The 23,225-nt window shown below is 38.2% G+C and overlaps 1 protein-coding gene across 1 annotated transcript; it reads right to left on the reverse strand.

Annotated features, from left to right (window-relative positions):
- Positions 1–1,761: 1,761 nt before the first annotated feature.
- xkr7a (XK related 7a) lies at positions 1,762–22,342 on the reverse strand. Its single transcript, XM_083569930.1, has 3 exons — positions 21,861–22,342; positions 8,573–8,772; positions 1,762–5,891 (listed from the first exon to the last, which is right to left on the reverse strand). The coding sequence occupies exons 1-3, from the start codon at positions 22,316–22,318 to the stop codon at positions 4,924–4,926; spliced, it is 1,626 nt and encodes a 541-aa protein (XP_083426056.1). The 5' UTR covers positions 22,319–22,342; the 3' UTR covers positions 1,762–4,923.
- Between the last annotated feature and the right edge of the window lie 883 nt (positions 22,343–23,225).

The raw sequence follows: 23,225 nt of genomic DNA on the forward strand, positions 1-23,225 counted from the left end.
AACTTAAGACGTGCCTGGACATGTGCTGGTTTAAGCAGGGGAACCTTCTGTGCCATGCATGATTTCAAACCATGACGTCTTAGTGTATTACCAACAGTAACCTTGGAAACGGTGGTCCCAGCTCTTTTCAGGTCATTGACCAGCTCCTCCAGTGTAGTTCTGGGCTGATTTCTCACCTTCCTTAGGATCATTGAGACCCCACGAGGTGAGATCTTGCATGGAGCCCCAGTCAGAGGGAGATTGACAGTCATGTTTAGCTTCTTCCATTTTCTAATGATTGCTCCAACAGTGGACCTTTTTTCACCAAGCTGCTTGGCAATTTCCCCGTAGCCCTTTCCAGCCTTGTGGAGATGTACAATTTTGTCTCTAGTGTCTTTGGACAGCTCTTTGGTCTTGGCCATGTTAGTAGTTGGATTCTTACTGATTGTATGGGGTGGACAGGTGTCTTTATGCAGCTAACAAACTCAAACAGGTGCATCTAATTTAGGATAATAAATGTAGTGGAGGTGGACATTTTAAAGGCAGACTAACAGGTCTTTGAGGGTCAGAATTCTAGCTGATAGACAGGTGTTCAAATACTTATTTGCAGCTGTATCATACAAATAAATAGTTTAAAAATCATATATTGTGATTTCTGGATTTTTTTTTTAGATTATGTCTCTCACAGTGGACATGCACCTACGATGACAATTTCAGACCCCTCCATGATTTCTAAGTGGGAGAACTTGCAAAATAGCAGGGTGTTCAAATACTTATTTTCCTCAATGTATATATATATATATATATATATATATATATATATATATATATATATATATATATATATATATATATATATATATATATATATATTAGTCTTTGCCTCGCACTTTGATTTTACACAACAACATCAGGGATAAAAAAAAGAAACTACAGTTTGCGCAGTGTCATTGTGACTACTCACTCGGTACCGGAAATAAGCTTTGTTTTGCGCATGGATGAAATGCTAAAGTATCCATAATGCTGGCACCATTGATTCTTTAGCCTTTTGTGTCTAAAATAAATGTAAAGTATGCTAAAATAAGTAGTTAAATGGATCATATCTTTAGAAAATTGATTATTAAATGTAAAAAAAAAAACCCACAGACACAAGCACACACACATATATACACACACACACACACACACACACACACACACACACACACACACACACACACACCAAACTTATATACACATCTGTATAACCCAAATGGGTTTTACAAATGTAAACTATTTAATTACATTTTCCAATTAGTTAATCAATTAGATTTGTGTCAATTTCACTGATAAATTAATTTAATCAATATAATACAATCTTTATTGCCTTAATTAGATTTAATTGTAATTGTACAAGATGTCTTTAGATGTGCTGTAATAAAAATTTGAACCCAAACCTGTTTCAGCATGGCAATGCCCCTGTGCACAAAGCGAGCTCAATGAAGATGTGGCCTGCTATAGAGCTGCTGTTGAGATCTGTCTATCTAAAAAAAAAAATTCTAACTGTAAATGACTGTTGACTACTCATAATTAGGTCTAAAGGGCTTGGTTTTTAAGGTGCTATTCAGTATATTTCCACATGAGAGCAGTATTCTTCTTCTTATTAAATTCACTGAGCAAAAGACCTGAAAGAAAATCAGAAATCATTATGCTGCATATGCATTTTCATTTCCTTATCTAGGAATGCATTTCTTTTACAAATCAGAAAAAACAGTCTCCAGTATATAACTTTGATCAAGCCAGTAAACACAATTTGTTTTTATTATCTCTTAAATAACACACACGCGCGCGCGCACACACACACACACACACACACACACACACACACACACACACACACACACACACACACACACACACATGGCTTAAGTCCATCATCATTTTGTACAGCAATCACAGATTGATATGAGCAGTGTAAGGCTTTACATCTAGCTAATGTGTCTCAAGTTCAATCCAGCATAAACCAGTGTTCCTAGTATGATCTTTATCAATCTACTATGGCATACAGAAGGCTGTGCTGAGGTGTTACAGCTAGCACCAAAATGGTAACACAGTACAGAGACAGTGCAGGTAAAGATAATGCTGTGTGAAACATTATGTTTCTGTTTTTGCAGATGCGTCGTGCAACGCAAATCCATGCTATTACAATATGCTGCACTTGACCAAAGATTTCCCACTATTAAGCCTTCCTACCAGACAGCTCACCATCCTCTTTACTCTTATTTTTTTTTCTGTTGAATTATGCACCTCTTTTAATTATTTTGGTGGAATATTTTCATTGAGTATTTATGTAAAAAAAAAAAAAAAAAAACCTGTACATTCTTAAAATAGAAAACAAGTTGAGACATACAATTATGGTCCAAACAGTAGCTTATGAGTGTTTGAGTCACACAGAGAATTCAAAACTCTAAGTATGCTAACATCATGCTAAGTATTACATATGATGATTGGATGATTTTGATTAAAATTAAAGTAATGAAATCAATGAAATGATGCACCAACCTTTTACACATATGTTGGTGGAACATCTTTCTAATTACAATTTTACAATGCAGGAACCTTTGATTTTATTGCTCGTGTTGATCCAGTATTCATGGCCATGTAACCATAATGCTAACCTTTATTAATTAAAAATTGAAAATGACTTTAAACATGTAAACATACACTACAAGTTGATTCATCGCAAACTCATAATTGTCCAGTTGGAACCTGAAACATCTGAGCCCTGTTAGCTTTTAGACATCATCTGTCAAATACTGCAGAACTATATTAAAATCCTTTTTTTTTAAATGAGGAATGTCTTGTGTCTCTCTTAAGGATTAACTTCTTAAAACGAAATACCATATATAGATTCTTTGTGACCTGTTTGAGTTTTGTTTTTTAATGTGTTATGTTTATTTTATTTACATGGGCTGAACACTGATGAATAAATCTATTAGTTCATACATCTTACCTCACCTAAAAGCTACAATATCATAATCTCCATAAATAAATAGTAAAAAGTAATCAAATAAAAGCTAAGAATTGTTGCGGGTTATAACATAACTATATCTACCGCAACATGATGTAGTCTTCATTGTCTCCAATGTCTCTGACACTCATCTTACCCTTTCGCCTCACACGCTGGCTCTTTGTAGCAAATATACTGTATGATTCTTTTATCCAGGAGTGGATAAAAAAGAGGCTCAAAATAGGACCACCAAAATAGCACATTATGTTCTATTTATGCTATATTATATTAATGTTCATCAAAAGAATACTCCAGCATTTTCGAACTATTCTGTATCTGCTGCATTAGCAGCACACATTTAAATCTGTGAATATACTGCATATATTGACCTACACTACATGATTAACCATTTAATCTGGTTAATAATAAAGGCTCACTTCGTAATTATACAGTTGGTCATTGTAGTATCGTGTGGGAAACTTTTTCTATAATTGTACTAGTGTATCAGTTTTTTCATTGCTGCTATTTATTTTTTTAATCGCAACCTCATTTTTACTTCCATAAACCAGTCCATTAACAAAAAAACATCCATAAAAAAGCAGTGTTGTAATCTGAAATTGACAGTGATGAAGGGCTGAAGGAGGATTAACATAAATTATGCATAGAGATAATAATAAAATAATCTATGGTCTCTAACTGTATGCCTATAAAGCGGTTTAAGAAGATTGGCATGTCTTATAATTTAGTCAATAATTATGACAGAATTAAAAACCCCAGCACAATTGCTCAAAATGACACGACAGGTGCTAGAATGGTCCACCAGCCATATAATTTGTGGTTGGGGGCCCTATGGGTGTCCATTTACATTCAGACAGGATTGAGGTGGGTTGACATGATGTACTTAGTGACAGATGGGCTGGAGTAACTGTATATAGTGCAATACTGCCAAGTGATAGCATTAGAGTAGGGCCACAGAGTGAAAAACATATTTGTGTTTATTTACCATTAGATAAAAATAGATGAATATGGTTAGACTTACTTATAGGGAAAAAACCGAAAGAGAATTTAATTGAAGGAGAATTTTTACTGTGAGGAGTGAAGACACATTCTGTTCTTTGGCATTTTAGGTTTAAATGGCGATTTTAGTCCAGAGTGAAATGTCTAACCTGTCTAAGCATCAGCAGCCTATTTAAAAACAAATGATTCTTATTATACCCATTAAAGCATTTGTATGGTTAATAAAAATATCAGTGTAATGCAAGAATAATGTATTCTAGTAATGTTTTAAATCTATTGTTTTTTTCTGTGAAGTGTGAGCTGTTGAACTGCTGTTGTCCTTTTTTTTCCAAGGGACTGGGGGAGCAGGGGGTCTCTAATAACAGGGGATCTCTAATAAGAGATCTTGCATATGAACACACTCTGTAAACAAACTTCTATTACAGCTGTGTCCACTGTTTTACATAACTTGGAAACCACAAATTCAGAACAGTTGCCCTGGTTACTAAGAGGTTAGTTAAAGATTACGTTGAAAAAAGCTGGAGTATTGTGGATTTTGCAGATGCTTTTATCCGAAGTAACTTACTATTATAGGCAGAAAACAACATGTACATTTAGCCCAGCAAATCAAGGGATCTTGTTCAAAAAGCCAAAAGAGAGGCTCTCTGGCAGCCTCTTTTGCGCTAAACCCACCACCTTCCTGTGACTAGGAAGAAGCTTTACCCACTCAAATAGCACTGCTGACAATGCATATTTCCTCCAGATGTCAAAGATACAAAAGAGGTCATATGATGTTGAAACCTGACCAGCACTGTCTATACCATTTTATCTCTATTTATCCCCCCTCTGCCTGTTGGAACTTTTGCACCAGAGTAAACTGATGGCAGGCTGATAGGATGGCAGCATCCAGCATTTGAAGTAAGAGAACAGGTGGGCTCTTTTGTGAGATTGTGTGGCATTCACACTGTTGTTTCATACTCCATCACCTCCTTCGGTGTGCCCAAACAGCGGTACTGGATCCTGGGGGTGCCTGGTGCTGCATCTTCAAGGACCAAGATGGTCTTGCGGAGTCTGCGGTCAATGAAGTGAGCATCCCAGGCAGGGTACTGCTTCCTTGGCAGGTCGATTCGAATAACCGGCCCTTCTGTCTTTGGACTGGGGCGGAGTGCAGGAGTCCTTAAACCAGCAGGGGGGCGAACCTGAAAGACATCTGCCCCCTCACCTGCTGCTTCTTGCTCTCCTCCTCCTTTAGTCCTCTGCAACGTCCTGGGTGGGCTGCTCACAACATCTGGAGGAGGAGCAGAGGTTGCTGTTGAAAGACAAGCCTCTGAAATAGCACCACCCTCCACTGTGCCACATCCTAGATGGGCAACTGTTACAGGGCCATCTGGGTGAAGCAGGCAGTAGTATACAAACATGAAGAAGGTACCCAGGGCGTAGCTACATGCCACCACGCAAACCACCACCACAGCATAGAAGTCAGAGATGCGTGGGCCATGATACAAATACCATGCTGCAGTGAGGGCCACGTTCTCGGCCAGTACTATAAGGCTGTAGAGAAGTAGACGGCAACGTGTGGGTCCCTCTCGCACGCTGAACCAACAGAACACATACACAATGCCCACCATCATGTTGTAAATGATCTCTTCCCACTTGGACATGCAGAAATCAGTCTCGCCTTGGATAATCCAAAAAGTCATGGCACACCAATGGGCCACGATAAAGATCCCAAAGTAGAGTTGGAAGATTGAGGCGAACAGTGCAAATGCCATAGCACGTGCTCCAACCATGAACAAGTGCCACAGCATCTGCACAACTGCTGCTTTGTAAGACATGGGCAGCTTGTCATCACGGGAGTCCCGCAGAGCCTTTTGGTAGGACGCCATCATCCAGGCAAGAGACACCAGAGATGCAGAAGCAGACAGGCCTTAAAGAGAGAGGAGATAAAGTGATTACATTTTTTATTATGCTTTTATAATAAGGTCATATAACGTAGCACCATTAACTTATATTCAGTGATGACATCAGTGATAGGTTTAATATTACAACACAGAGATACAAGCTAATAAATGCCAGAAATCAAAATAGGTTTAAATGGACAGTGCAAAATGGATGTGCTTTTGTCACTAGTGCTTAGTGTCAATAATGACATGCACTTATTCGAATGAGAGGAAGAAATCAATATCAAGCATAAAACACATACCCTTTTAAAAAAAAATGTGAGTGCTATGGAGAGGATTCATAAATATTTAATCACTATCTGGCAGATCTTCATTTGGCCAAGAGGAAGCAGAACTGAGGGAGATTTGCTAATGAATGCCATAGACACAAGCCCAGGCAATTCAACTGCTCTTTGTGCTTTCTAAATTAGCCAATATATCAGAATGACTTCTGTTCCTGTGTGTTTTAACGTGGAAACACAAATTAATCATCGCAGATAAAGAAATGCCAGGATTGTACTGCCGACTAAACGTAGAGTAACAGTATAACAGACAAACTGCATACTATCACCCTAGTGTGATAGTTATATAAAAATATTTCTTACATTTTTTCAGTGAGCTATAGACTGTTTGTCAGTTTGAATATTACACTATTATATGCATTACTTAGCCAAGGTAAGTGAATGCTGATTCATGCCAGGCAAACACATACACTGTTTGTAGATATAGACAGAATGTCATTGTATGAAATAATAGCTTGTCAAACTAGATTGCACCTCAGGGTATTCTCTTGTGTCTGTTTCTTGTTTACGTCTTGGATAAAATGCCTCTAAGTATGTTTATTATAAACTGTCATTCAAAGCTTCTTTTCTTGGTGCCATATAACTTCTAAAGCCTTTTAATAAAGCTAATGTTCCAGCTGGACTCTGGTCATGCCTTAGAATTGGTGCTTATCTTAGATACAGTATTTTGCTATAAGAATAAGATTGACATTAAACGTGTTCTGTCCTACATAAGTAAATATCTCTTTATAGCTTAAAACATAGTCTATATTTATATTTCTTTAATAAAAATGTGTTCTATGTACAAAATACAACCAATTAGCACTTTATAAGATACACCCACACATTTTTCTGTACAATTGCTGTGAGCAAAACAGCATCTCAAAATGAGATAAATGGTCTACAGGTCCCAGAAGAAGATCATGTCAGTTTCCTGTCAGTTAAGTACAAAAAGCTGAGGCTGCAGTGGGCACAGGTCCATCAAAACTGGATAGGTAAAAACTAGAAAAAATATAGCCTGGTCTGATGAATTTAGAAATTTGCTGAACCACACAGATGGTAGGTTCAGAATTTGGCACCAACCGCATTAATCCATGGACCAATCCTGCATTGTGTTACCAGTCCATGCTGATGTAGATGATGTAATGTTGTTGGGAATGCTGTCTTGGCACACTCTGGGCCTGTTAATATGAATTAATTATGGCTTAAGTGCCACAGCCGTATTTGTGGGTTGTTGTTGATCATGTGCATCATTTATGTTCACAATTTGCCCTTCTTCTAACAACATTCACAATGAATTCAATGTTCCTCCAAGGCCTTCCCATTAACTAGATCTACATTCAATAAAACACATTTGCAATGTGGTAGAACAACAGCATAAAAATTAACCTGAAAAATCTGCAGGAAATGAATGATGCAATAATGTCAACATCTAGAATCTCAAAGCCATGCCATGCAATGAAGAACTGGGGCTTTGTGATAATGTTCATCCCTGTTTTCTCCTCTCATCTAAATTCTTATCTTATATGTGAGGCACCTACCTCAACTGCTGCTTGCACACACAGGATGCTTTTTGATTTATTTGTTTATTTAGTGCTATAAGTATTCTTGCCTATACTGTAATTCATGTATGTGTAATACTAATGAGCAGTCCCACATTCCCCATAAAGTCTTCTCATAGAGTCTCTCTTGAACAATTTATAATGCCAAAATATATTTCTGTAAATAAAATGTACTGATCATGTTCAGATTCTGATTGAAATGATTGAAATTTGGACATTTGAATTCCCAACCTTTTTTGGTCATTAGCACAGCACTGCAGAGTACTTACAGGAGTACAATCTAAGAATCAAGTTTATCTTTAATATTTTATTATAGTGATTATAAGGGAGCTGTTCCTTGGTAATTACACACTTGATAATTTGTGTGGCATCGAAAAGGGTTAGCATTATACATTCTATTCATGTTTATGACATCTATTATCATGAGTTGTGCTCTATAAGAAGCAAAGCTCTATCCAGCTAATTTGTAGATTAATGAATGCTAAGTGAGTCTAGGTTTCTAAATTAGTCACACTTTGGCAATAAACACTAATTAGATAAATCTAATAATCGGAATTAGTCTGACTACAGCTTGCAATACAGATAGGCAGCAGAGACTGGGCTAATCACTATGGATTAAACTTGCACAGACACAAGAGTAATAAAAAAGGCACATATTTGAAGGTATAGATCTTTTGTATTATTTTAGATGCCATTATAGTGGTTTGCAGTTTAAACCTGAGTTCAGGTCCCTTAACATTTGCTGAGATTAGCTTGCGAAGCAATTTACCTGTGTATAGAATTTCACCTTGTAAATACAAAGCTGGGCTGTTTAATGCAACTAACCTTGTAAAGGGAGGACCTGCATGGCCTGGACCATGATGCTGAGTTGCAGAACGAGTTGTGGCGCGCTCTTCAGGAAGGTCTCCAGCAGGCGTAGCATGCTAATGTCTGCACTCTCGAACATCAGGCGCCAGTAAAAGTGTCTGTGTCCGCTGTCCCCCCGCCATTGGCTCTGTACACCCAGATACAGGGCACGTATGTACCTAAATGGCACCCCAACATGCAAGACAGTTAATGCAAAGAGGCAGATAAAAGAAAAAGAAGCATTAGGAAATGAGTCAGGTTTTATCATTACAAATGAAAAATGTATATTGTCATTGATTATTTTTATATTAAAGGCATTGAAGAGAATTATTCTCTTATTTGCTGACCTACAAACAGCAGAGTACTAAGAATCTGTTGAGATGGCAACACTTTAATCAGTACCACTCCCTTGAGTTCGGTACAATACAATATGCCTGCAGAGAATATTCATTCATAGCACACAAAAATAGACTAATCTTTAAAAAAAAAAGTAACTGTTCAAGATGATTGTTCAAACTAGGATTTCTAAAACCTGTCAGAGGTAAGACCAAAATAATGCACGTCTTAGAAAAAAACAAAAAACAAATTCATAACCCACTATGTTTGTAAAAACAAAACGCTTCTTAAACATGCTTACGGTGCAAAAAACAGTGCCCTAATAAGCAAACAGGAACATGCACTTTTTTGCAGGGATTAATAAAGCCTGGCAGAATGCAGCAAAACTTTGTTAGCCAGTCGCACGAACATTTCAACCTCAGTTCTGTTCCTCCTGCCCACCATAACTTCGGGGCAGTGTTCAGCAAGACCCCTGCATCTTCCTTGCCCTCTCACCAGCCCTAAGATGGCGCCATTGATCTCCTGCCTGGAATCATGCCTCCCCGTGGCCGGCTCTATTGTCTCTCAGCACCCGAGCATGCAGTCAAGAACCAGTACCCATTGCCCCTGATGTTTTCCACGTTTGACTCTCTCCAGGGCTCCACCATCTTTTCCAAACTAGACCTCTGAAACGCCTACCACCTTGTCTGAATCCGGGAGGGGGATGAGTGGAAAACAGCGTTCAAAACCCTGTCTGGGCATTACGAGTACCTGGTAATGCCATTTGGCCTCAGTGGTCTTTCAGGCGCTGGTAAACAATGTTCAACGTGTTTGTAAAAAACTGTGACACCACTATGGCCCGGAGGTGTGTAGGCACGTAAAGCCCTTGTGGTGGGCAGCCCTCAGGGACAGGTTGGCAGACCGTGGCCCGCTGGAGCTTTTTCTCAATTCTCAGATTGAGTGCGTGGACAGTAGCAGTGGCAGGGAGTATGGAATCAGGTGGGAGCTCTTTCTCTTCTGGGTAAATGCAAGCGGGACAAGGCGTCAGGCTACCTATTTTAAAACCCCAGCCAGTAGGACAGGGAGAGGTTGAACCTCCCAAAGAACAGTCCCCAATGTGCTTGACGTGGGTTTATGCGCTTTGCTGACACCACTCCTCCAGGGCCAACTTGACCGCCAAGCGCTCTCGTAGAGACGGAGGAAAAAGAAGGCGCATGGGTGTAGGCGGTTGTCCCGGGCATCTTTCTGAGACAGAAGGGCACCAACCCCCAGATCAGAGGCGTCCACCTCAATTACGAATTGGTAAGTTGGATCCGGAAGAGCCAGGACTGGGGCTGAGGTGAAGAGACTTTTAAGTTTGATAAAGGCCTGTTCAGCATCTGGGTTCAAGTTGAAGGCCTGATGCATGGAGGTGAGTATGTGAAGGGGGGCCACGATGGAGCTATAGCCCCTGATGAACTGCCGATAGAAATTGGCGAATTCCAAGAACCTCTGCAATTGCAGATTGGCGTCTATTTACCACCTGAATCCTGGTTTGGTCCATTTGGATGTTACCAGCTAAAAGGACAAACTCAAGGAAGGAGGTGCTGAATACATGGAATTTTAATTTCTCCGCCTTGACAAATAATCCATTCTGGAGGAGCCGCCCGAGTCCTGAACGCATGTGCTGGACATTTATGTCAATCGAGCGTGAGAATGTGAGGATACAAACAAGTTGAACATTGTTTACTAGCGCCTGGAAGACCGCTGGCGCATTGGTGAGGCCAAACGGCATTATCGGGTACTCGTAATGTGTCCCTTTTTTTGTCACCCAGGCACTCCTTGGCCATGCTCCTGAAACATTTTTGGTGGCCATCCATCCGCAGGGACGTTCCTGAATTCATTGCTGCCTTTCCCCATGTGTAACCAACACAAGAACCCCAAGGGGCACCCCGAAAGTCTCCTTCATCCACCTCCCTCCCATACTTAGGTTCTCTAAGATGGGTTACTTAATTTCCCTACCCAAACTTCCCTATGCCATTAAAACTGCGCACCTCCTGCTCCAGCACGTCTTCCGCCTGCATGGTTTACCTCGGGACTACCGACCGGGGCCCCCAATTCTCTGCCCATTTTTGGAAGGAATTTTGCTGTCTAATAGATATTTCTGTCAGCCTCTCCTCCGGGTTTCATCCTCAGTCTAATGGCCAGACTGAAATGCTCAACCAGGAAATCGAGACTAGCCTCTGTATTCTCTGCGCCCAAGACCCCTCCACATGGTTGGAAAAACTTATTTGGGCTGAATACGCTCATAATACCCTTCCCACCACTGCTACAGGCCTCTCGCCTTTCCGGGTTGTGTTCGGCTACCAACCCCCACTGTTCACAACCCAAGAGCAAGAGACCTCCGTTCCATCTGCCCAATGTTAAGTGGACAAAAGATCTGGCTTTCTACTCGTGACCTGACACTCAAGGCCATGTGCAAGAATCCCGCCCCTCGTTTCATGGGTCCATTCCCCATTTTCAAGGTCATAAGCCCTGCGGCAGTAGCTCTTAAGCTCCTCACAAGTATTACGCATCCACACGTCAGGTGTTTTTTTTCCCTCTATTGCTCTGTTCTCAGGCTCTCGACCTCGGACTGTTATCAGACTCGCTTTTCTCTCTCGGATCCACCAAACATCCACTCATGGTGTCCCGGAGGTTCGGTGTTAACTCTTTAAGTACAGAGACCGAGTGTCAGAAGTATTCGGATATTTTCTCTTTCCTGCCTGTGCTTCCCCTTCTGACCTGGTTATGTTCTTCTGGTGGCGTCCTGCTTTTGGGTCCTTTCTGCCAGCCAGCCCTGACACTTTATTCCTCTAATAATCAGTTCAACTATTTCTCTGAACTAGAAAAAAATCAGTTTCTATATATATATATAAGTATATACATCACATAATCGCTGTTTTGGGCTTACATATCATTTACTTGCTACTTATAAATGCCTGTGGTATGATGGTATGATGGTATGATCTCATGTTATTTACATTTATATGACCTCATACCACAGGCCTTGGAAAACAAAAAATACATTTCAGAAAAATATGAAGTAAAGGCTAATTTCTTTTAAAGCCAGAGTGTGGATTTATGATGTTAACAAATCGAGTCTTGTGATTACACTTGGTGAAATATCCTCCTAGCTTTCATGCGCATTAGAGCTCATTTATTTAAGCCTATGTTGTTGACACATCCGTAGCAAATCATTAGAAGTGGTTGGGTGATGGGTGGGGGATTGACAAGACCAAACAAAAAGGGAAATTCAGCAGTTGGACCAAGACATAATTTATGTTCACTTTTCAAGTAGCTACTTATAAATGCTGTATAATTTTTTACCTGGCCAGAACATTTAATACCTGCAGTCAGCTGAAAACATTTCTATTCCTTGTTTGTGCAAATACATTTTTACCTTACCTCTAAAGCTTCAGGCACATCCATTTATGTCTAGTCTCGTTTAATGCATTAGAACACACAGAAATGGAAGAACAGACACCACAGTCAACACTTATAATCCCAACCCTAATCCGTTCCTTATATATCTTATTAATGTTATGCTTCCTAAGCTTATTGGGCTTCTAACAAACAGACTTGTAGTGATTTTAAACAAGAAATGCAAACAAATGTGTAGAATTTATAAAAGTCATCACACTGTCTACAAACTGGGATAAACAGTTAATAAATTGACCTAACTGTTATAAACTAAATACTTTCAACCATCATTCCTTTGTGTTAGATTTGCATTTCTTGACAGGAAATAGGCAAAATGTGTAATTTTCTCACAAAGAAAATAAATGTAATAAGAGTGCTGGCTGGAAGCCAGGAGATTGGCATGATGATTCACCTCCGGATGATGATTTACATAAAATTGCTTTACAACCTCCTTTTGGCTCCCTCCATGATAAATGTGAGCGAAAAGACAGCTCTTCAAAAGACAATCAAGCAGCATACATCCATGGTGCCAGGGCTGACAGCATGAATGGCTCACATTTGACAAGTGACGCTAATTTCACTTTTTGTTTGAAGCTGAAAAATGTTCTTGGTAAAGCAATAGATCCCTGAAAACCTCCTTCCTTTCTGGGCAATTTTTTTTTTTTATCAATCTTTCTGGGAGGGAGGTTGTTATCAGATAAAATCATGCATTGCACATGCCACTCTCTTATTAATTAAAAAATATCTAGCTGGGACATAAAAATCCATTAAGGAGAAGAGCAGCTTCTTATTAACATGTATTAAGACATTGCAATTAGAAAAAAAATAGATGACAGGGACTTATCAGGGCTCAGAAACACAAAAATTTGATTAGACCAGTGCATGTTTTTTGGTACAATTCCAACATTTCATTCTTATACCAGAAAACCATTATTCTGTCTATTGTACACAGTCTGTAGTTATGCTTAGTATATGAAAACATGGTCTACACAACCAAAATCCCATGCTTCAAAAAAGCAATGAGGTGCTAAGTGAGTAAAAAAAAAACTATACCTATTCTGGGTTAGTTACAAAAGCTCTCTCATTCTCAAGTACAAAAGTACAACAGAGTGCATTTGGTCATCAGTATAAATGTTAATATAATTTAGTCTATAAATATCATACCCTGAACAAAATCATACAAAATGTAATTATCCTTACATTCGGGATTTTAAACTAAGACAAATAATTACCAAATACACAAATGTCAAATTCAGTTTCAGTCCAACAATGAAACACAGATTTCAGTTAGGTACGGTTGTGTTTGTTGGTTTTGAGTTTTGTGACAACTGGCAACCTTTTGGCTGACGTGCTTAGACATTTATTACTTTACTTAACCGAAGCATTATGAGAAAATCTTGTGACAGTGATCAATTTCACACAGAGATTGCACATGACATCTATAGAGAGGTTTTGTACTGTTTGGTCTCTCTAAACCAGGGCAAATCCACTGTTTGTCAGGGATTATTGATTTATGTCCCCTCTCATACTGAGCAGTCGAAGCAGGTTCGCTAACCCAATTGCTCTACAGCTCATCTTTGGGTTGCAGGAGGCACTGGAGATAATCACCTTTTATCAAACATCTAAAAAACAATTATCCTACAACAAAAAAAAACATGACAATTGGCCAATTGGCCTTCAATTGCTCACTTTCTTTAGTGTAAACTATTTGGTCAATACATAATTAGCTTTATTTGTGTTAAAATTATTTATTAAATATTGTTTTTTCTTTTCAAAATGGGAAGAAAAACAACAGCCCTGCACCAACAACATGTTTAGAGATTGTAGTGAAGTAAACATTTTCACAAACAAGATGGAAACTATTATGAGATGGACCTTTATTGGGAACTGGCTAAAATATCATCATGTTCCTGAACATTTCTGTTGTCATAATTTCCACCTCTAAAGTGTACAGCTTAGCTACCCAGAATAACAAGCACTAGTCTTGGATGCTTTGTATTCATAGCATGTATTTTGATTTGACATGTGCTCTCTGTCCTCTTTTCACTCCTGTCCTTCATTTGACAAGTTCACTATTGTGTCAATCTATTCTCATTTGGGCCCTTGATTGTCTATTTTGTCCCTTTTATTTCTTCAATCTTTTGGCAAAGCCTTTACATGCATTTAATTCGATATTTTTTGCCATGTTTAGCTGTTGATTTTTTGTTCTCGTTTTTTTACTCCATGGATTATCACTGTTTGCTGTCGTCTGCCTCTGATGCCAGCCTTCAGTATTGACAATGATTATTGAATTTGCACTATTAAACAACAAGCTAATGCACTTGTGTCCTTCCTCTTACACGTTAGGTCAATTGGGAATCTTATGATTACCGCCAGAACTCAACAGGGCCTTCTCTGTGTGGACAATTACCAGAATAAAATTCAATGAGCCATCAGCCATTAGAAGCAATGCATTCCATTAAGCTACCATTAAAGACCACCAGAACCACATCAACACCCTCTGGTTTCTAGTGTTCTTTTTTCAGCAGCTGTTAACTTGCTAGCTCATCATCTTGGCTCTGTGCTGAGTTTTGAATGCGAAGAACAAGCACAGTAACACCTAAATGTCACCAATCGGGTTGGCAATGGACAAACAGTCTGCTGAGAGTTTTAGCATGCAGTCAACAGATGAAAACTGATGTCCAGATTGCTCTCTGCAAACATATTCAGATCAGGTGCAAGTACATGCATGATACAGACTCACACTCTGTTTGCTCAATAAAGAAGCATCCTTCATTAAACTGTAGATCATCTATCAACTAATTTTTTACAGACCAAACTCTAACAGCTTCAACTTAATCTCTACTTCTTTTTCATGCTTTCTCTCATGTTACACTGAATGTATAAAAACTGCTGGCAGTTGAATCTAGTTGTATTTACTGTTGTCTTACACAGTGGTTTACTTTCCTGATTAACAAGACTGTTGGTGTCAACTCATTACATATAGCATGCTATGTGTCTTTGGCAGCAGCTGGCAGCTTCTTTCTTCAGCAAACTCAGCCAAGGATTAAATGTAACACTAATTAAACAGAAATGCTAATAAAATAAGAGTTGGTAATTTTCTTTCACTATTGTTTTTCTCATTTCTTTGGTGAGGCTTGCTATTACAGCTGCATTAAAAAGGGATGAGTTTAAAACAGCAATCAAACCTTGCTCAAGTGCTCAGTAACCAGTAGACTTTACTTTCATTAACTGGCCAAAGGAACATTTGATCAGTACATTGTACTACACTTTGATCAGTGTTTGACATAATATGACAATATAGTATAGTGGGTGGTTTGGTGGGTTTCAAATTTAATCTTGGCATAATTTATGAAACACTGATCAAAGTATGGTACAATTGACAGTCTGCAGCAGTCTAATGGAAAAGATCGAATAAATCTAGGAAGAAATAATAGTTGGAATCATGCAGTTAGATTATCAGGGAAACACAAAAGGGAAAGTAAAAGCAAAGGCAATATTAGAAATTATGTTTAAAGCCTTTTTCTTTTAAAATACAGTACTTGGTAAAGATTGATAGAGGGAAAGGGGTATTATGAAGTGTATAATGTCCTTTCCTGGTGATGATAACAAGGTATATTAGAGAAAGGCATATACAGCATTGTGATCTATTTTCACCATGCAAAGAAAAATCTCTGATGTTCTTTTCCAGTGACTGAACCTATTTTTCATAGAGCTAGATTCCTTTATTCCACAATGAAAATTTTGTTAAAACAAGGTTACAAGCTTAAAGTACATTATTTTCATATAAAAGCACAGAATACAGCGTTATTCAGTTACATTGTTAACTGTTACACTAAATTTAAGAATACATGTTAGTTCCTCTTGGGGCTTACGTAATAGCATAGCATAGAGTAGCTACAAACAGTTTTTCATTCACTTGCCACTCCTCGCCTTAACTTAATGAGATAAAAAAAATGCAGGTTGTGACTGAAAAGGCAGAACACACAGAATACACATTTCTGTCTCCTGTAAACTCCCCCATATCAAGAAACATTCTGTCTGATGCAAAGCCTTTACACTGGAGACTCCTTGCATAAATCCTACATAAACATCTCCTGTCAAAGGGTTCTTGGTTAAAGTATATTTCAACCTTGCTGTAGCTCATCCATTCCTCTCAACCAGTAACGTATTTAGTAATGTTTAATATAATAAAAAAATAATAATTTAAACCAATCATTATGTCACAGGCAAAACTACTGTCAAGAGACGTTCTGTTATAGAAAATCAATCTACACCGTCTGATGCAAATTCAGCCCTGCTGTTATCTAAAATAATTTCAAGAATATGGTACAAGGTTCTTGATAGGATGTCGGTGTTCTTTTATATTTCAAACAAAGCCAAAGAAAATATCATATACAACTACACTTTTGGGGGAAAATAGTCACCTTTGAAAATCTTGCACAAAATCATTAAACTTATAAGTAGCTTGAAGCCTGCATATGTTTCTGAAATGGTAGTTTAACACACGAGGAGAATACTATTTCAATTAGCTTGGAAACAGACTGCATGTGAAGCTCTTGCTTTGAGTCATATTGTTTTAGCAGTTTTTAATGACCATTTAAGCATGACCTAATTTATCTAGACACACACTAACAGACTAAACAAAAGCTCAGCACCTCACACACAGCCTGTGGTCCACCCCTGCTTCACTCACACTCATTAACCACCTACATTCATTACATTCATTTCCTGTCACAGTTAATCTTAGGGCTTCGGAATTTATAGTTTTTTTCTGAAATCCTGAAATGTGTCTTAAGCAGGATTTAAACCCTCAGCTGCTGCAGACATGAAGAACATCATTTTCACGCTTCACCCATCGGGGAGGTTAACTTTGAACTATTGTTAACTTGAAATTATCACACCATAACAGATGAGAGGTTTTGCGTGTATTGTTCTCATTCTCATACTCCCACAATAATACCTCACCCTCTCACACACACACACACACACACACACACACACACACACACGCACGCACGCACGCACGCACACACACCACACACACACACACACACACACACACACACACACACACACACACACACACACACACACACACACACACACAGTGTCCATTTAATTCACAGCCCAGTTCAAAAGAAACACATTCTGAGAGATGTATCTATTTATAGTCCTTTTTGCAAGAACAAGTTGGACATAAACACTGGTTTGTGGCAAACCATAAAATCTGTGTGAGGCCCTTCATTTAAAACAACTTAGCAAAAAAATCGTCTTCATGTAACCAATTGCCAGCAATTCCTTCAGCCCCCTTCCCTTGGTTGGCAATTGTGGTTCTATGAATCATATGATACCGAGGTAATAAACTGCTGGTGGAATGTGAACATAACTTTATAAAATTAAATTTGCCAAGCAGCTATGCTTTGATTGAAGAAAAAAAAACCTTAGTAGAAAATATGTCATATATTGTACTCAGACGTTATCACAAACAAAGTGCATTATTCCCATTACGGCAAGTTGCAAACTCTTATAAATCTTTATTTACTGATAAACTGATTGTGCTTATTAACCGCTTATAGTTACTTTACTTTAATACTGTACAATAGCCATTATGCAAATTAGTCCCTATTTTACACTACATAAATGTAGCTGTAAAGAGTATTTCTCTCTCTCACTCTTTCTCGTTTTCTGAAAGTAAATCAAACTGTTACTGTGAAACCGATAATTTTACAATTTTCTTTCCTAAAAAAAACATATCATTACACTCTAAATTCAAAAAATATCTCCTCAAAGAAAGTTTGACCAAACATTATACATTATTGTACATTGTATGTACAGCATTCACTATACTACAAGCCTTAGAAGTCCATAAATAAGTCACAATCAGAATACACACCTACCTTTATGGTCACCATTTTTTATTGAAAACCCATTTTTGTCAAACATGGACGATTCTAAAAGCTGCGCTCAGATAAAACCTTAATCAGTAATCTCTATAAAGATGGTCTGTAAGAAGCCCAGTTCCAGTGTCAGATTAAATGGTATTAGAAGTCATTCCAGTCCAACAAAACCAGAATACAGGGAGAGCTCTGTGTGCTAGCTTTGTAATAAAGTCTCATGTGGTGAACCACTGAGGAGAATGGCAACAGTAGGAAGCTGATCATTCAGGTTTATCACATGGCACAAAGGAATGTGAGACTGGTGAGTTTCTCACCACACAACTGAGGTGTAAACTTTAAGCCATCTGTGTCTGTGAGGGAAAGAGATCAGGAAATATTTTAGAAATTATTTTTGGACTTTAAGTGTCTTTCTTTGACATTTATATTTGATATATGATACAGTGCAATATTGGCAATATATCAGCAAATTTTTAAACTCATTTACCTGCTTGGTGGATGGCAGGTGAAGTGAAAATAAGAAATAAAGGAAAAGTGACAGGCAATAAAATCACTTTCTGGTTCATATTTATAAATAGCCAGACATTTTAACAATTAATGTTATTTAATTAGTTTTAGATCAAAGTGGCAAAATTACCTCTGTAACATAATTGGGATTTTTACAGCAATACTTCTGCTTTTTTCCTTATAGATTAAATTTTATGCATGCATGAATACTGTTTTGACACATTTCCCAGCACTGGGTAAGAAACTTAAAGACTTTTCTTTATAAAAATTTGTATACCTGTTTGTCTACAGGAGGAAGGATACAATACCCAAACCTTCTGGGGTATTTTATTCTACTGTTTCTTGCATGCAGCTTGCATAAAAACAGATGTGAAAATAAATTTTTGAATTAGTTACAAGAAAAGTTTAATTATTATTACTATTACATAGTCACGCATTTGAAATTCTTACCGCCAAGATTAAACCTTAGACTTTATAATTGAGTAAATAGGTTTTCCTTTTCTTTATGCAAAATAATATTTAATTTACAAAATATTATGCATTGACTTTCTGAATTAAATATTAAAAATGGATTTGCTGGATTGCTTTAGAAATTAAAGACAAACTGAGACAGCAATTTAGGAAAAGGTATGAGTATTAGGACAAAAGGACAACTGAATTTGGCTGGCATAGCTGGCAAACCTACAGTGTACCAAGCAGAAACCATCATTAATTCCTTCTCCACACTGCAGGTCAACCAGCGACAGCATCTGGTCACATAACAGCACAGCTTTATCACAATCAACACACATGCTGACAAGGCGAAGATCCTGCCAGTGGTTTATAGCAGTTTAATCTTAAGTCCAGCCTAAGACTATATTCACAGTTACTTTATCTTTCTTACCTATAGCAATTAGAATGCAAATTTCAATGGGTCTTAGTTTTGCCCTTTCTGTAGCTATTCATCATTATGGCAGACAACTAGAGGCTTGTGAGCTACAGTATGAAAAATGTTTTGTTTAGAAGAAAAGAAGATGGTTCGCTATATATAGAACAGAAAACCATATTTATAACAAAATGTGACAAAAAATGAAACATTTGATTTGTAATATAAAAAAAACAATGTTCTGTTTTTAATATCATATAACATTACAGACTTAAATATATATTTTTAGAATAGAATAGAATTTAATATGTATTAATTTAATATGTATTACAATACCATCTGAAGGTGAATTTTTATTTGTTTGGAAGACTACAGACTTTTCTGAACTAGAAAATATGTTACTGTTGCATACTATATACATCTACAAGTAAACTTACTAGTGTCAATGTGGAGAAAGATCAATTTGATTATTTCATTAGCTATGAACAACTTAAACAAAATGAAACATTCACTATGTAAAGGAATCACTGTATGCAAGTGCATGCTAAAGTTATTTTTAGGCAGTTTGGCTGTTTTTATTACCCAACATGCAACGAAAGGAAGTCAGCATAAGCAAGAATAAATTAGTTAAAATAGTTATAGTTATGTCAAAGTACAATAAATGGTTTTGAATTGTCCAAAGCGACCAGACAAATAATAAATTACAGTGTAATATACACACTGCCATTTGCCAGTATATAAGATATTCCCATGTTATATTTACACAAATGTGCCTTTTTATTAGCTGTTCTTACCATACAGCTGCATTTTGTATGCATAGAATTTCGTATAGTAGCCCAGCTATAGCTATGTAATATTTCAATAACGTCACTAAATGAAAAAAGAAACTACCATTGAGCACTGAAAGATCCATAGTATTTGATGGATAATCCTTAGTATAGCAGTGGCATTGAGACTGCAGTGTTCATTCCACTGACAGGTGGCAAGTAACTCAGGGTATTTTAAACACTTTTGTGGCACTTCTGCTGATTTTGCTATAATTAATTGATGTGATTAGCAGTGCAATGAGAAATGATGGAATATAATATACACAATCCATAACATAGCACAATGCGACCAACTATTAAACTACTTTTAATGTTAAGCAAAGTGGCCAGTTACAATAAATGAAACCCAACAAATATAGCAATATCATGTGTATGTTAATGTGTTATTGAAGTTATGCTGATTAAGTATTTTTTCTATTCCTTGTTAAAACATATACAATGAAATAAAAAAAGATATACTAAAATTCTGGCTTTTTATTCTTCATGTTGTTGAAAAATCTATTCTAAAAGTCAGGAAAAACTTTACTATTGCTCTGAGCCTATGTCTTTTATTCAATGAAAAGACAAAGGGGTTTTAGAGTGTGCTTAAGGCAATTTCTGCCTGACAGCCTGAATAAGCAGATGAGTAGACGATTCTCTCTGGGAGATTATTGACCCAGAAGCTCAGGAGAGGAAGAGGAGGAGGAGGGGCCCGGAACCTCCATGGCTAAGAGACGATGGAGTGGCATGAAACAACAGGAAATAATAGACAGCAATAATGGAGAGAATATTTCTTTACAGAATAACTTAATCTCAGTTTGGGATAACCCCCTGACTGTTAGCTAATGCGGGTATGTGTCCAAATATGTTTGGCATACAATACATTTTATTGCAGATAAAATCCTCAAAGTGCTCTGTTAGGCTACATGCAATGAGGCCTGGAAGTGTTCATTTAAAGATTAGGGAGTCTGCTGTGTGAGCTGAAATGTTAAACAAAGCATGCTAGATTTAATTTAGAACAGCCCACTGTCAGCACCAGCAGTCATCCCTCAAAGCCATTAACGCTGCTCTGAGTAATGTGTAGCGGTCCGTGCTTTCAAGTGGGTGTGTTGCTTTCATGAGAGCAAAAGCTGTCTGAAGAGAAAAGGAAAAAAGAAAGAAAATGCAATACACTGAAGATTCAATTGTCTTGTACATTTGATGAATTATCCGATTGAAGAGTGAGCGCACACTTATCCCACTACCACATGATGAACTAGTTTCCACTTAGCGTGCAATCATAGCATGGGCGCCAATCTGTTAGGGCTTTTAATCACATTCATGCATTACTTATATATATATATATATATATATATATATATATATATATATATATATATATATATATATATATATATATATATATATATTCGCTTATGTGCTTATCCGGCCCTTACCTCCAGACTTGAGCTAGCTGGAGAATGTGCACGATGCTGTGGAAGAGCCAGGCGCAGGCTCTGCAGCAACGTGTACGGGCGCCGCTCTCCGCGGTGCTGAAGCGCCTCTGCGCTCCGGACGCCGCCACGACTGCCGCCGCGGCGGAACCAGCGCTGCTGGATTCCGAGTAGTCATAGGCGAACCAGCGGAAGCTCAGCACCTGCACCACCACAGACGGCACGACCACGAAGACGAGCGTGAGCGTGAACCAGCGGTAGTCCCGCCGCAGATAGTAGTCAGCGGCCAGCCACAGGTCGGAGGCCCCGTCCGAGAAAAACACGAGAAGAGCGCCGAGCGTCCAGCAGCAGTCCAGCAGAGAGTAGCGGCCGCGCGGCGAGCTCAGCACCGGACTGCGCGCGCACAGCGCCGGGACCTCGTTCTGTAACGGCACCGCCGCGCCGTCCGACTTCGCGGCCATGTTTGTTGTAGGAAAGAGAGTAGAAAGGAGTGAGGTGGGAGCGATTGAGAGTAGGAGGGAGGGATCGAGAAATTGAGGGAGGGAGGGATGGATGGAGAGATCGGGCTGGGTGGGTGGGGGTTAGTTCGTATGTCAGTGTGTGCATGCGTGGGAGGGATGTATGAGGGAGGAAACACACTGGGTATCGTCTTAGTCCTTTCCGAGCATCTGCCTTTCGTCACTTTTCCCATGGGATCGATCTGTGTCCAAGCAGAGTAGGATCCTGGGATATGAAAATAATCCACTGAATCTGAGATATTGGTATAGATCTGTACACAGCAATATTCACAGTGCTTAATTAAATCTGAAATTACTATATGAACACCAGTTAATTTTAACACTAGGAGTTATGCAAGTATGTATTACTTCAGATACATGATGGACTGCAGCGCATGTCCTTATTTTGTTTTAGTTATAATTTAATTTACTTGTAAGTGTAACATTGTACATAAAATGAAAACATTTCAGTTGTTCAAGTGCAGTGTATATACAGTAACTGTCCTTTTTCTGTCCCATTGTTTTAAGGCGCCCCCTAGTTATGGTATATTCCAAAAAAGTTGAGACATTGTACAAATTGTGAATAAAAAAGGAATGCAATCATTGACAAATCTCATAAACTTATATTTTATTCATAATAGAATATAGATAACATATCAAATGTTGAAAGTGAGACATTTTGAAATGTCATGCCAAATATTGGCTCATTTTGGATTTCATGAGAGCTACACATTCCAAAAAAGTTGGGACAGGTAGCAATAAGAGGCCGGAAAAGTTAAATGTACATATAAGGAACAGCTGGAGAACGGATTTGCAACTTATTAGATCAATTGGTAACATGATTGGGTATAAAAAGAGCCTCTCAGAGTGG

The sequence above is a fragment of the Silurus aristotelis genome (assembly GCF_946808225.1).
Source record: "Silurus aristotelis genome assembly, chromosome: 19".
Lineage (NCBI taxonomy): Eukaryota > Metazoa > Chordata > Actinopteri > Siluriformes > Siluridae > Silurus > Silurus aristotelis.

What these genes read in the sequence shown, in the direction of transcription:
- xkr7a (XM_083569930.1), bottom strand. Translation starts at nt 22,318, where the DNA reads ATGGCCGCGAAGTCGGACGGCGCGGCGGTGCCGTTACAGAACGAGGTC. An exon ending in CAGCTAGCTCAAGTCTGGAG is followed by an intron (nt 8,773 to 21,860) that starts GTAAGGGCCGGA and finishes GGTGCCATTTAG; the next exon opens with GTACATACGTGCCCTGTATC. An exon ending in GCAGGTCCTCCCTTTACAAG is followed by an intron (nt 5,892 to 8,572) that starts GTTAGTTGCATT and finishes TCTCTCTTTAAG; the next exon opens with GCCTGTCTGCTTCTGCATCT.